General features: G+C 51.0%; 2 protein-coding genes across 2 annotated transcripts in view; one reads left to right on the top strand and one right to left on the bottom strand.

Moving 5' to 3' along the window:
• SLC22A18 (solute carrier family 22 member 18) overlaps positions 1-9,988 on the top strand; it is a 62,422-nt gene extending 52,434 nt beyond the window's left edge. The window contains exons 8-10 of the mRNA XM_009635451.2: positions 834-935; positions 4,683-4,803; positions 9,801-9,988. Of these exons, the coding sequence (XP_009633746.2) occupies positions 834-935; positions 4,683-4,803; positions 9,801-9,988 (411 nt within the window). The remainder of the gene's footprint in view (positions 1-833; positions 936-4,682; positions 4,804-9,800) is intronic.
• A 1,883-nt stretch (positions 9,989-11,871) lies between these two features.
• The window catches only part of PHLDA2 (pleckstrin homology like domain family A member 2), a 986-nt gene continuing 579 nt past the window's right edge, over positions 11,872-12,278 (bottom strand). The window contains exon 2 of the mRNA XM_035891040.1: positions 11,872-11,989. Within this exon, the coding sequence (XP_035746933.1) occupies positions 11,872-11,989 (118 nt within the window). The remainder of the gene's footprint in view (positions 11,990-12,278) is intronic.

The following is a 12,278-nucleotide window of genomic DNA, read 5'->3' as shown; positions in this document are numbered from 1 at the left end:
ATACCCATCTGTCCCTCCTGTGATATGCAGCCGGTCGGGGTTTGTTTTCAAAGTGATGTCTTCCAGCCTCTGTCCTCTCGTGTCCACTTGGGACAGCATCACTTGAAGTCTGGGAGATGCTGAACAGAGAAATAAAAGAAGGAATCCTTGCTCTGCAAAGCGCTAGAAAAGCCAAATACTTCCTGGGATTTAAATTTTTGTGCTCCTCCTTCCCTCCCCTTCTCCCCCAGGTTTTATTTAAAATCTGTAAAACCAGTTCCCCATCCCTCACGTCTACGCGTACTGCTGGATTAGCATCTCCGTCGTACTTGTTTTCTGTCTAAAAATGAGGAACCACCCAATTTGTATATTTATGGTTTAAAATAATGGCAAGAGAAGGTACAGGGAAGGAGGCATTTTCCTCCTCTGCATACAAACATACAGTTTTTCTTTGGGAGGAGTTGCCAAGAATGAAGGCCTTAGTGCTAATTGTATTTCACAAAGAATTCATGAGTGAGTGAGTTAGAAAAATGCATTTGTATCTGCAAGCGTCTTTAGAACGTTTCAGTCACCGCTGGTGAGTAGGCAGTGATGGTAAAGTCAGGTGTGCACCCCGAGTAAAGACTTCCAGCTGAGGGGATGGATCTATCCCTAGGATGCAAAATGCTTGAAGTAATGGATCGTGGCTTCCAGCCATTTACCATGACAGTGAGGTCCCTTTTTCTCCAAAAAAAAGCGAGGGAATAACCCATTTGCTGCCTTTCCTTTGCTTGAAGCACTGTAGCTGTTCTCTTTTGAGCTTGTTTAAATTGTTATACATGGGGCTTAATGGTGCTCGTGTGCTTCTTTCCCAGGTTGTCCAGGGTCTGGTTGTTGGAAAACTCACTAGCCACTGCACGGAGAGGACCCTGCTCAGGCTCAGCGTCTTTGTCTTCGCCAGCGTGGGCCTAGGCATGGTAAGGCTCAGCATGAAATCATCCACGGTGCCTTTTAATAGTGCAGCAGCATGAGGTCCGTGAGACCTGGCTGCAAGCTCTGCCCCCTGAAATGCCACCACTGGCTTTGCTGGGTGGTCCTCAGGGGGGGAAACCATCTCTCCTGAGTCCCTGTGCAAACAGAGCTGCGCTCAGCGTAAGCACCGTGCCAAATAACGATACAGAGCCATGTGAGTAATAGTTACGGGGATTAAAAAAAAAAAATTAATCTCACACAGAAACTTGTTAAGTCCCTCCTGAGTCACTGGATTTGCATAGAAATCCTGCCCTTGGTCTTGTCAGCAACTGCATTTCCTGAACTACCCAGAAAGTAAATCAAGATTATGGAGGGGAAATCACTGCAGCTGTACGCTGCTGCGAGACAGCAGAGGTTGTGTGCTCTTCTTCTGGGGCTTTGTCATTGCCTGATTTCCCCCAGCTGAGAGTATCTGGGGAAGGAGGTATCAAGAAAAGAATTTTGTTCCTCCACTTTGGGATGAGTGGTGGTACCCGTTGCCAGTTGCATCTGCATGGGTGACAGCTGATGCCGATCTCAAACAGTAAGTGGAAAACTGAGTTGACGTAGGCAGCTCTGCCGTAATCGTGTTTGCTCAGATAAGCCACATTCGGGGAACCGATAGATCTGCCCAGGCAATGGGGATGGAGGAAGGGTGCGCACCGATGGGCCCAAGGACGGTCGAGCTGCGTCAGCCTTTCAACATTCCCTTCAGGATCTGGCCTTAAGCTCCGCTGGCGCAGGTAGGATGGCTGCTATTCCCACAACCATGCCGCAGCCACAGGGAGGTCAGGGCCAAATTCTGGAGCGTATTGAGGCTCATGGTTCCCAACTACTTGGATTAGGTGAGGCACCTATGTACCTTTGCTAACCTGAGGCTAAATCGCATGTCCGAGGTGAGGCTGGGAAGGGAGGATGGATGCAGACAAAGGGTTGGCTCTGCAGGTGGAACGTGGTCCCCCTCTCTGGGATTTCGGCGCTTGTGGAGATGCTGCCTGGTGGTGGGATGTGTGGGAAGAGTCCCGTCTGGCCAGTGTTGCCAGGTTTTTGGCTGGCATCCATATGCCACATTAGCATGGGACATCTGCACAGGGCTTGGTGCTCCTGAGCATGGCCCAGGAAGGGCTTTGAAGGTCTCAACATTGTTTTTTGGTCAGGAGTGGGATCAATTAGGTGGGACCAAGGTAGACTTGGCCCATCTGGAGACCTGAGCACCCTTAACTGGGTGCAGGGCAGGGTGCTGCTGGGACTGGCTCCCCGTGCCAACGTGTAGTTCCACAGCAATCAGGCAGAGGGGCAACCACGGAGTAAATGGCTTTTGTGCACCAAGGTCTCACTGAGCGAGAAGGCTAGAGGTGGCTGGAGGTAGGAGAGAAAGCCTCGGTGGCAGCAGAGGGACACACGGGGCAGCACAGCTTGCAGCGGCTAATGCCCCAGCGCATGGGCTGTGTGGGGAAGGGAAATGGCTGCTGGAAGTTCATGTTAGAGTTGGCAATTATACCAAGCCCGGAGGGCTGTGGACATCCTGACAGCACGAGCCTGGGGACAAGGGTCAGCAATGACTTCCCACGAGAACTATTCATAGGCAAACGCAGCTGCGATCCTCTGCACCAGGGATGCCTTATTAAAAAGCGCTCTGTTCGAACGGCTGCCAAGAAAACATCCGTTTCTGGGGTGGCTTTCCATCTTGGCAGGGATGAGTGCCGTCACCGTGGCAGGCCCCGAATGCAGAGATCACTGTGTGAAGTTTTTAATCCTGCACAGCCACCAGTGGAGGAGCATCCCCCCCGCTGTGCCCTTGCTGCGTCTGGCCTCCAAACAAAGCAGATCCCCTACCCAAAGGGTGGAAGCGAGGAGAAAAAACTAGCTGTTAATAAAAGACACTCTGAAAGCCATCTTCATATCCCCGGGAGGGGGGCTGAAGTGTTCTTGGAAGGCAGGCACCAGCGGCAGCAGACAGACAGACAGACGGCAGTGCAGCTGAGAAGAAGCTGCAGGATGTTCCCAGCGATCGGCAGCTGGAGAAGGGAAGGGGTGGGCTGCGAGCTCAGCAACAGCACCTGGAAAAGGAGAGGAGGGGGCAGCAGGTGTCTGATCTGCAGGCGCAGAAGCTGGGAGCACGTGGGCAGGGGCGTAGGAGGGCTTGGCGGTTGCAACGGGGAAGTTTTTCTCTTTGTCTGAAGGCATGGCCGTGCCTCGTCCTGCCTTGCTGCCTGCATTTCCCAGGAGTTTGCCTCTTGAGCCTCAGTCTGCTGAAACTCCTGGTTCTGTGCCTCTCACCTGAAAAATGCCTTCAGATCTGCTCAGGTCAAAAAGATGGCTACCTGCCCGGCTGAGGAGTAGCAGAGACCGGGCTCATCCTGGCTCCAGCCCCTCCGAGTCCCAGGGGAGCAAGGAGCCATTTCCCCTGGTTTTACAGGAGGCATAGACGTGGCTCAGCTCTTCCCTACCCACTTGCTTCGGCCCATGAGGGAATTCATACAAGGCAGGGGAGGGTTGAAGCTATTTTTTCCTATGAGCACTGTAATGTTGTCCTGCAGTGACATTTGCCCCAGCGAGGACTGATTCTCCCCCCGTCTGAATGTTTAAGTACCAAATACCTGTTCCTCTCTCTTTGTTCTCCAGTTCCTTAATCAGAAGTGCCTAGATCTTAACCAAAACGTAGGCAAAGAGCCCCTCTGAGGAGAGAAACCTGGCTGTGTGTGAGTCTGGAGGGGAGCTAAGAATAAACCTCAATATTTCCAAGTCATTAGTGAGCGATGTCTCTGGGCTTCTCCATCTTCTGTAGCCAAGAGGCAGGGACCAGATCTTAGGAGAGAGAACTCCAGAGAACGAAACTTCTGGCTAAACCAGCATCAGAAATGTTTTCCAGCCGCAATAATACACCTTGAGACATGGGTGAGGGCAGGAGACTTGCAAGAAAGGGGGAATTTCCTTTCCATGCCCCAGAGAAATCCATTCATTTGACCAGCAGGGCTTGTGAATGAGCTGAGAGCCGCTCTAGCCCCACGGCTTAGGGAGCTTCACCACTTTTGTTTCAGCATTAAACAGCTGGAGGGATGTCTCCACTAAGAATATGTGCAATAACAAAATCATTACTCTCCCTAATTATGCTCGCTAATGTGCACTTACGGCCAGGAGACCTATTCCAGATTACTGAATTCAGTGAATTTATTAGCAAGGAAGAAGCAGAACAGGATTAGAAATCCCAAAGGTACAGCATTACATAATGCACCGCGCTCATTTATTTTGACAAGCTCAGTTTAGTTTTAATTATTTATGATAATGAAATGCCTTCTCTAGGCTGTTTTGTATAAGTAATGGAGGCTTCCTGAAGTACACCACATGCATCTGCTGTTCGACATTTCCTCAGGAGTTGGACAAGAGACAGAAGACGGGGGGAAGGGTGCGGGGACGTCACTAATTCCCAGACACTAAAAATACCCACAGCAGTGCCGAAAAAACGTGCTGCCAGATTGTAGGGTATCGTTTGCTGCTTGCACTGCATGCTTGGAATAATTCGCTGCAGACAAATGGTGGGCTGTGAAAGACCCTACAACGGCCAAGGCCACACTGTCATCTATCTGTTGTGGCTCCCACAATTTACCTAAGTCATGGGTTTGGCTTGTGATGTTTTTCTAGGTTGTTTCTTGCCACAAACTTATGGCTTTTGCCCTCTAATGATCTGTGGTCCATTTTCTCTTGTCCCTTAGGCCCTGATGAGGACCGTGTGGCACTACTGCATCGTTGCGGTGCCGCTAGTGTTCGCCTTCAGCACGCTGGGCACCATCACCGACAGCATCCTCACCAAGGCTGTCCCCTCCTCTGACACCGGTAAGACTCATCAAAAAAGATCAGGCTGGTCTTTTCTCCTTTTTGAGTCCATCCGGTGCTTCCCAGCTCTCGCCACTGCAGTTCCCCAGCAAAGCTGACTCGGCAGTTGCGTGCAGCGGGTGTCAGCAGAGCAGATGAACAGGGACTGGTGGGGCTAATAGAGGGTGAGCATTTAGCAAGCATCCTGCAACCCAGTGCTCCGGGTCCTGTGCTGCCTGCTGACATCCATAGTGCCAGACGCAGTAAGGGAAGCCTCTCCCAAACGCTCCTTTCCATGTGAACCCAAGACACATTCAAGAAAACAGAAAAAAAAGCTGCTTTTCTTAGCACGAGGGTGACTGAGGGGGCTGTTTGTTCACACCTTTTAACTTAGGGCATCTCAGGGGAGTATTCTGGATCGCCGTTTGGAAGCGTGTTTTGCCTGATGCAGTAATTGCTCCCCCTTCCCCCTCTACACTTTGGCTGTGTTCCAGTCGCAGAGTTACTGTATTTCTCTGTACAAGGGGGCTGAAGTGCAGCAGTAGACACACAAATCTTTACACCTGGGTTTTCTCTTCTGTCGACAAAGGAAATGTGCCTGCCTTATTGTCATGGGAGCTTTACTGAGTTTGTCCCAGGACGCAGCTGGGTTAACCCGGTTTTGGTGTCTTTTGCTCAAGCTCTTTCACGGTTTTCTCACGAAGCTGCACTCACCAGGTACCTGAGAGTTTCTCTGCTCTAGCTGAGCCTTTCTGGGATGCCAGCCCGCACCCAGTCTTCCCTAGCAGCCATCTGAGCAGCTACCTCTGTACAGACCCTACCAAGAATGGGAGTTATACTTTGCACAGCCCATTAGTGAAGTTTATAAAGCACTTTTGAGATGCTTCTGGATGAAGAGCTTTTCTAAATGTCACTTCAGTAGTTTATTTGTAGACCCGACCATCACATCTCCTACAAATGCTGGGAGCCCATGATTTCCGAGTGCGATACTTGTTCCTGGGAGGACCACTCTGTTCCCAGATAGGTGAGGACTGGGGATATCCCAGCCCCTGCACTTGGATGGGAAGAAAATCTGCTGTTTCATGAGTTGGAGCAATGCTTATGTGAGGAGGGAGAGCTAGGGGGGAAGGGCACCAAGCGCTTTGGGATGTACAGCCAAGCTGGAATTCATCCAGGCTCTTCTCAAAGGGGCTTTGTGAGGAAAACCAGAGCATTGCCTGGCTTTTAAAGCCCGGAGGCATGCTTCAGTCAGAGAGGAACATGGGTTTAGTTGCCTCACCCTGCTCCCCGCTTGCGTATGTCAGCTTGTGCCTCGGCGGGACGGATGGTCTCAGCATGGCAGGGCAGGATGGCAGGGTAGAACGGAGGCAGCCCACTGGGCGGCATGGACAGTCAGGAGGTGGCCGTGGGATATCAGGAGAGCCATGGGCTAAGCGGGTCTCTCTTCTGCCCATCCACCCTGGGCTGATGCCACGCTAAGTGCTACTACCAGTTGCAGAGTTACAGCTGGCTCGAAACTGGACTTTCTGAGGAGGGATGCTGCTGGCGTGGAGGATCATGGCGCTGGGGGAAAACCTTGTCTCCACTGCTCCTCCCTGGCCCTTGCCTTTCAAACCCTGCTTCCTCCTTGCAATGTTTCCGAGGGAAGAGGCATCTGATGATTTTGTGCTTGTTTTGGACGCACCCGGGCAGGGGCCAGGGCACAGGCAGGAATACCTGACACAGCAGAGCCACGTCCCGGCGAGCTGCCGCTCCGCAGCAGCTGCGGCAGTGACGGCGTGGGTGTCTCGCAGAGAAATGCGGCTATTAACCTGCCTGCCATCCGTCTCTGGCTGTGGGTGGCACCCACGGCAGCTGCTCCACCCGTACAGCAGCTAAAAGGCTGCTCCTTCCTATGCGCACCCGAGACTGGCTCTGCAAAGTGAGCATTTTGGTGGCGCGTTAGAAGTCCCCACTTTTCTAAGAGTGTGGGTATCTGGCTTTATGAAAAAGCCTCACTGTCACCGTGTCAAAAACCTGAGCGCTAGCTTGCAACAACTTTTAGTTAATGCAAGGAAATCACACGTTAGGAGTTTGCCTTTAGAAACATCACTTTTGAGCCTTGCTGCTGTCTTTTCCTGATGTTTTCGCCAGCCCAGGGCTGGCAGAGCCCATGGAAGTTTTTCTTTGGGCCAGGGAGAGGAGCTGGAGGTTGGGCTGAGCTCAGGTGTCCTTCTCAGTGCGGGGCTGGGACGGATGGGGCGTTGCAGGAGGATAACCTGTCCGCCCTTGTTAGACACTGAGTCACTCGTCCCTGCCTTTTAAATAGGTGTCTTGGAAAGGGAACAGTGGGACATAAGAGGGCACCATCCCTTGCACCCATCCTGCTTTCAGGACCAATCCAAGGTCACTCCCTACCGAGGCTGATGAGTTTGCCACTTGCTCTTTGCTTACGGCTGGGGCTTTGCACTGAAGGGATGAGAGAGGAAATTATTATTTCATTCATTTCCCTTTGATAATTTTTTTTCCTCTCCTCATCTTCAAAGGCAGGAAGGGGAAATTCTGCCCCACATGCACATGCTGTTCAGCTGGGCGCACGAGCTGGTGGGAGGGCAGCCCCGAGCCCAGGGGGACTTGCATCCACACAAGCACTCCTTGTCAACCCCACTCCCTCCCTGAGAATGGAGGTCTTGTTTCTGCACAGAGCCCTCCACTCTCAGGGGAGGGAGGGAGCAAGCCCAGCAGAGCCTCCCTGCGTAACGGGCCCACGTTTCCTGATTTTATTTGCGCGTCAGATGCGAAACCTTAGGAGGAGAGCTTGCAGCCAGGCGGGGCTCGGCGCATTGAACCCCCCAGCTTTGATCGGGCTTTGCTGGTTTGAAGGCAGCTGCTGACGGCGATGACCTAATTGTTAAATGATGCCCCACGATTGCCCCGCGGGCGCGTGGCTGATCTGGGCCAGCACCATTATGTGAGCGCAGCAACAGGATGTGAGCTGGAAGAAGGGCGAGCCAGGGCGCTCCGGCACAGCAGAGGGTGGGAAGAGGAACGGAGCCCGCCCAGCTTGGGGAGCCTCTTTCACCCAACCCTGAGAACCCGTGGGAGGAGAGGAGGGCTGGGGCAGGAGGGGAGGATGGGATCCTAGCCAGGCCGGGTCATGCCAGGTATGCGAAAAGGGGGAAGGAGCTGGGGAGGGAGAAAAAAAATGGCAAGGAAGGTTCAGAAAGTGGGGTAGCCATGATGAAGAAGGTGAGCATGTGCATTGGCAGAGCTGCACAAAGTGATGCAGGAATTTTTCTGCTTGCTGACACGGTGACTTGTACCAGTTAAAGGTCTTGCCTTAAATGAGATCCATCACACACACAGCTTTGCACCAGAGCTAGGGCCACCCTGCAGAGCTGAGATTTACAATGTCCTAAAGCTTGAGGGCGTCTGACACGAGGGATCTAATTTAAGCCCATTAAATAGAAATTATCTTTCTCAGCAACATATTACAGAAGTGCAGAGGGAGAGCCTGGCCTTTTAAGAGGATGGATTTCTGCTCCAGAAAAAAAAAAAATAAAGGAAAGGAAAGGGAAGAGAAAAAAGCGCCACCTCAATCATAAGAGCCAGTTTGGCAATTGTACGTAGTAATTACTTTAATTCAAATACCTAGAGGGGAAAAAATAATTGCAAAACCTGCCCAGAAAGTTTGGTGGTTGTGGGATGGTTCCCATTGGCAAAGGGTCAAGGCGAGGTCCCACCCATCGCCTTTGTGTTCCCATGCACGGGAGGAGCGCTCGGCAGCGCTTCCTGGGAGATTTCCCTCTCCGCACAGCTACGCCCTCGGCTCGGGCTCATTGCACAAGTATTTTAAGCATGCTGATAAAAGCCCAGCAGCCGCTGGTCGGCATTACGCGAACACCTGGCTGCCTCTTCTCTCCCGGAGCCAGGGATCATTTCCCTGTGGCTGCCCATGTTAAATATCGCACTCGGCTCCACATCTTCTTGCATGCAGGACAGCATCCTCCTCTTCCCAGACACGGCTGGCCTCGTGCAGCAACACCTCAATGCATGTCTTGGTGGAAAACTGATGCCAACAGCCCAAATAATCATATCACTACTAAAAAAAAAGATTGAAACGTAATTTGAGAGCGGGGCACAAGCTTCTTGTATATGCTGCCAGCGTGTCCTTCCTCCCGGTGTTGGGGGCTCATGATTTTCTGGCTGGGTATTTTCTGCTCTCCCGAGTGTGATAGCTGTCCTGTACAAAGACGGCAGGGAAAAGACCGTGCCGGTGCATGGGGGCTGTCTTTGCATCCCATGGGATGTCCTGGCCACCTGTCTGCGTGTGGAAAAAAATCCGCCTTTTCCAAACTGGAGGTGCTTCCCCATCCTCCAGGTTCCTGTTAACGATGCAAATGGGAGCACTGCTGGAGGGGGAACTGGCCCAGCAGGGTGAAGGACTCGCATTTCCATCCAAATTGAAATATCCGTTCTTTTTTGCAGTAAGCCCTCGAGAGCTGTTCCGCTGTCCCACACTAGAGAATAAATGGCAAGAGCAGCTCGGGTGGAATGGGGCCCTTGGATAATTATGATATTGGGGAAAAAAAAAAAAATCTGTGATTTGCTTGGAAGTCTCGAACATAACCCTAGAAATTACCTCTCCATCCCTAAGCCCATGCAGTAGTTACCAGCCCTGTGGAGTGTAACGTTCAGAAGCATCTTCTGGGGCCAAAGGCATCCTTGGCACCCAGTGAAGGCAGCAGTGAGCACCGGCTTGCCTTTCGGGCAGCATTATGGCCGTCTGGACCGCTCAGTAACGAGCTGAGCTGGCTCACAGTGGTGGAAACTAGTCCCCGTGCCTCCAGGAGTCCTTAGTCTTAACGAAGCCTAATTGGACCTCTATAAATTAATGCAAGAGATCATTTGAAGTGATTTGCTACTACTGCAGGGGAATGCTGTCGAGGACAAAGTGGCTTCTGCACACTCTTCTCTGCCTGCCCATCCCAAGACTTGTCCCCACCCTGACATCTGCGTGTCTCTGCCATCTCTCCTAGGTACCATGCTTGGGATTTGTGCCTCGGTCCAACCCTTAACCCGGACGGTGGGCCCCACCATCGGCGGAATTTTATACAAAAAATTTGGAGTCTCCTCCTTTGGCTATTTACAGCTAATTGTCAATCTAGGTTTGTTTGTTTACCTCTTAAAGAGTAAAATCCCACTGAGCGAGATGAAAAGCCAGTAATTCCACTGCAAGAATGTAACCCCCTTTTTCCATAGAAATAAAGATGTTCTTGAGTTTTATTTTTGATTCCATAAACCTGGAATAAAACTGTTGTTTGACCAATACCTTGCCTTTCATCAACATTTGCATCTAGAGTAAGGGACAGCTCTGTTTGTTTGTAAAGGCCTTGGAGCCATGCTGGAGCAGCTGGTGGCTGCAGGACTGGAGAGCATCAGGTTCCCTCCTCCCCCCTGCACCCCCCCTAGCAGTGGTTGTCATTGCAGGCAATAGCTCCAGATCCTCAGCTGTTGTCAGTTTTTTTCTGCTTGGATTCACCAAAACTAAGGTGATGAGGAGCCAAAAGCCTCTGCTCTAGCTTGGCCTTTTATTTCACCCTCCTGCAATGGTGCCAAGGAAAACTGGCATAAAACAAATCTGCTTTTGAATGTCAGTTTTCTGCATTAAATGCACCTCTGGCATTCTTGTGCTAGAGGGGAATTGAGGCCAAAATCTTTCGAATGCTGTGGCCAAACGTTTGCTACATCCCCAGCTCAAGCATGTGCAACCCGGCCTCTGCATGAGCCCAGCACGCAGCAGCAGAGCTGCCAGCAGCGTGCAAGGAGGATGCAAAGCCCCACTGTAGCACGCTGCAGTGCCAAAGTCTCCCTGCTGCTTCCAGAAATGGGGAACCACCCCCATCCCTTCCCATACTGAGTCTCTCTTGCCCTTACTACAGGCTGCTCGTAATTACATACTGCAGAACTTCCTCTCGTACAAAGTCTCCTGTAAGAACTGATACTGCACTGATATTGGGAGGGAGAAATGACCTGACTGAAATTCAGTTACTAGCGAGTACTTTGCCTGCTAAGCTCATAGTCCTGGCTGCTGGATCTGACTCATGCGCTGCAGCATTGCTCTCCAGGAAGCCCAGGTGAGCCGGTGATAATGTCAGCCTCACGAGATAAAACTTCAGAAGTTTTATCCAAAAGAAATTAGCTGCTTTTTTCCTCCTAGCACCTCGGTCGGGGTGCTATCGGAAAAAGACCATCTCCATGCTTCCTAGTTATCCTGTAGAAATTTAACCCAATCTACAGCCAGTAGAGGTAGAGGAGAACGCGAGGAGTTCAGCTTGCTTTGGTACAAAGCTGAGGGATCCCATGGAACGTTGGCGTTCTGTTATTCTGAAATGAAGAATCCAGTTTTCTGCCTTAGCAGAGCACTAAGCTATGGGGGCCAGAGGAAGGACGCAGGGCGTTAGCAGGCAGCGGTGTTTTATTGTCACAGGGAGCTCCCACACCTTCCGTAGCCACCATTACTCGATTATATGGGAAGGCGCTTCAAAAGCGGCACTTACCCAAATTGTGGTAGGCTTTTCTATTTCCACCACTGACCAGAACTGGACCTCAACACACTTTCCCTCCCTGGTCTGGAGACAAGGTCAAACGCAAATGGGTTATCTGGGTTTTCTCCACCTCCTACTGCCCAGTCCAGGGCACCAAAAAGCTGAGCTTACCCACTCTCTTTAAGCCACTACACCACTGCCTGCTCCACAAATACACGTCAACAAAAGTTACTGAAGCCCAGAGTATAGTAATAAAAAGTGAACATTTCAAGTAATTTATTTGGAATGGACATATTAATGCAAAAGCAATATTAAGACCAGTAACTGCTAAAAGACATTCATCAAAATAAATACAAATATAGATACTACAAATAATTTAAATTGTGTTTGACACCACCAGTCAGTGTTGAATCTTCCTCGCGACTCATAAATAGAAGGTAATCGTTTGCAAAGCCGTGCCACTCAAAACACGTGGACGCTTCGCTAGAAGTCCTTTACGAAAGTCTTTGGTTTTTCTTTAAATGCATCTCAGGCAAAGCTCAGGGCTCTTTGCTCAGCAGCCTCAACGGGCTTGGAGAAAACCAAGCTGCTTCCAGCTCTCTTCTTCGCTTTCCTTCATTGGTACCCTGTCCCATTTCAGTCCAAGACACTTGATCTGGTTTCTCATCCAGTGGTATGCTCTAAGGGCAGCAAGAGAAAGCAGGTTAGTTAAACGAACAGGATGGAAAAAAAATGTGGGGGGGGGGGGGGGGGGGCTTTAAAGGGAGAGTGGACATTCAGCATCTATTTTCTCTGATTTTGTAATTTTAGCAAATTCTGTAGGAAAGCATTGTCGAGTGCTATTTCTGATTTCCCACCTCACAGCCGCAACTTCCCCGCGCCCTGCATAAGCCCGGCTCCCACCAGGAATTAATTCCCAGCGCCGCATCAGGAAAGGGGGCAGCGAGCGAGCCCCGAAACTCCTGTGCT

Source organism: Egretta garzetta, unplaced genomic scaffold, assembly GCF_000687185.1.
Source record: "Egretta garzetta isolate BGI_Z169 unplaced genomic scaffold, ASM68718v1 scaffold133, whole genome shotgun sequence".
NCBI classification, from domain to species: domain Eukaryota; kingdom Metazoa; phylum Chordata; class Aves; order Pelecaniformes; family Ardeidae; genus Egretta; species Egretta garzetta.
The sequence above is the reverse complement of the archived record's forward strand: the minus strand, read 5'-3'. Positions and strand labels throughout refer to the sequence as shown.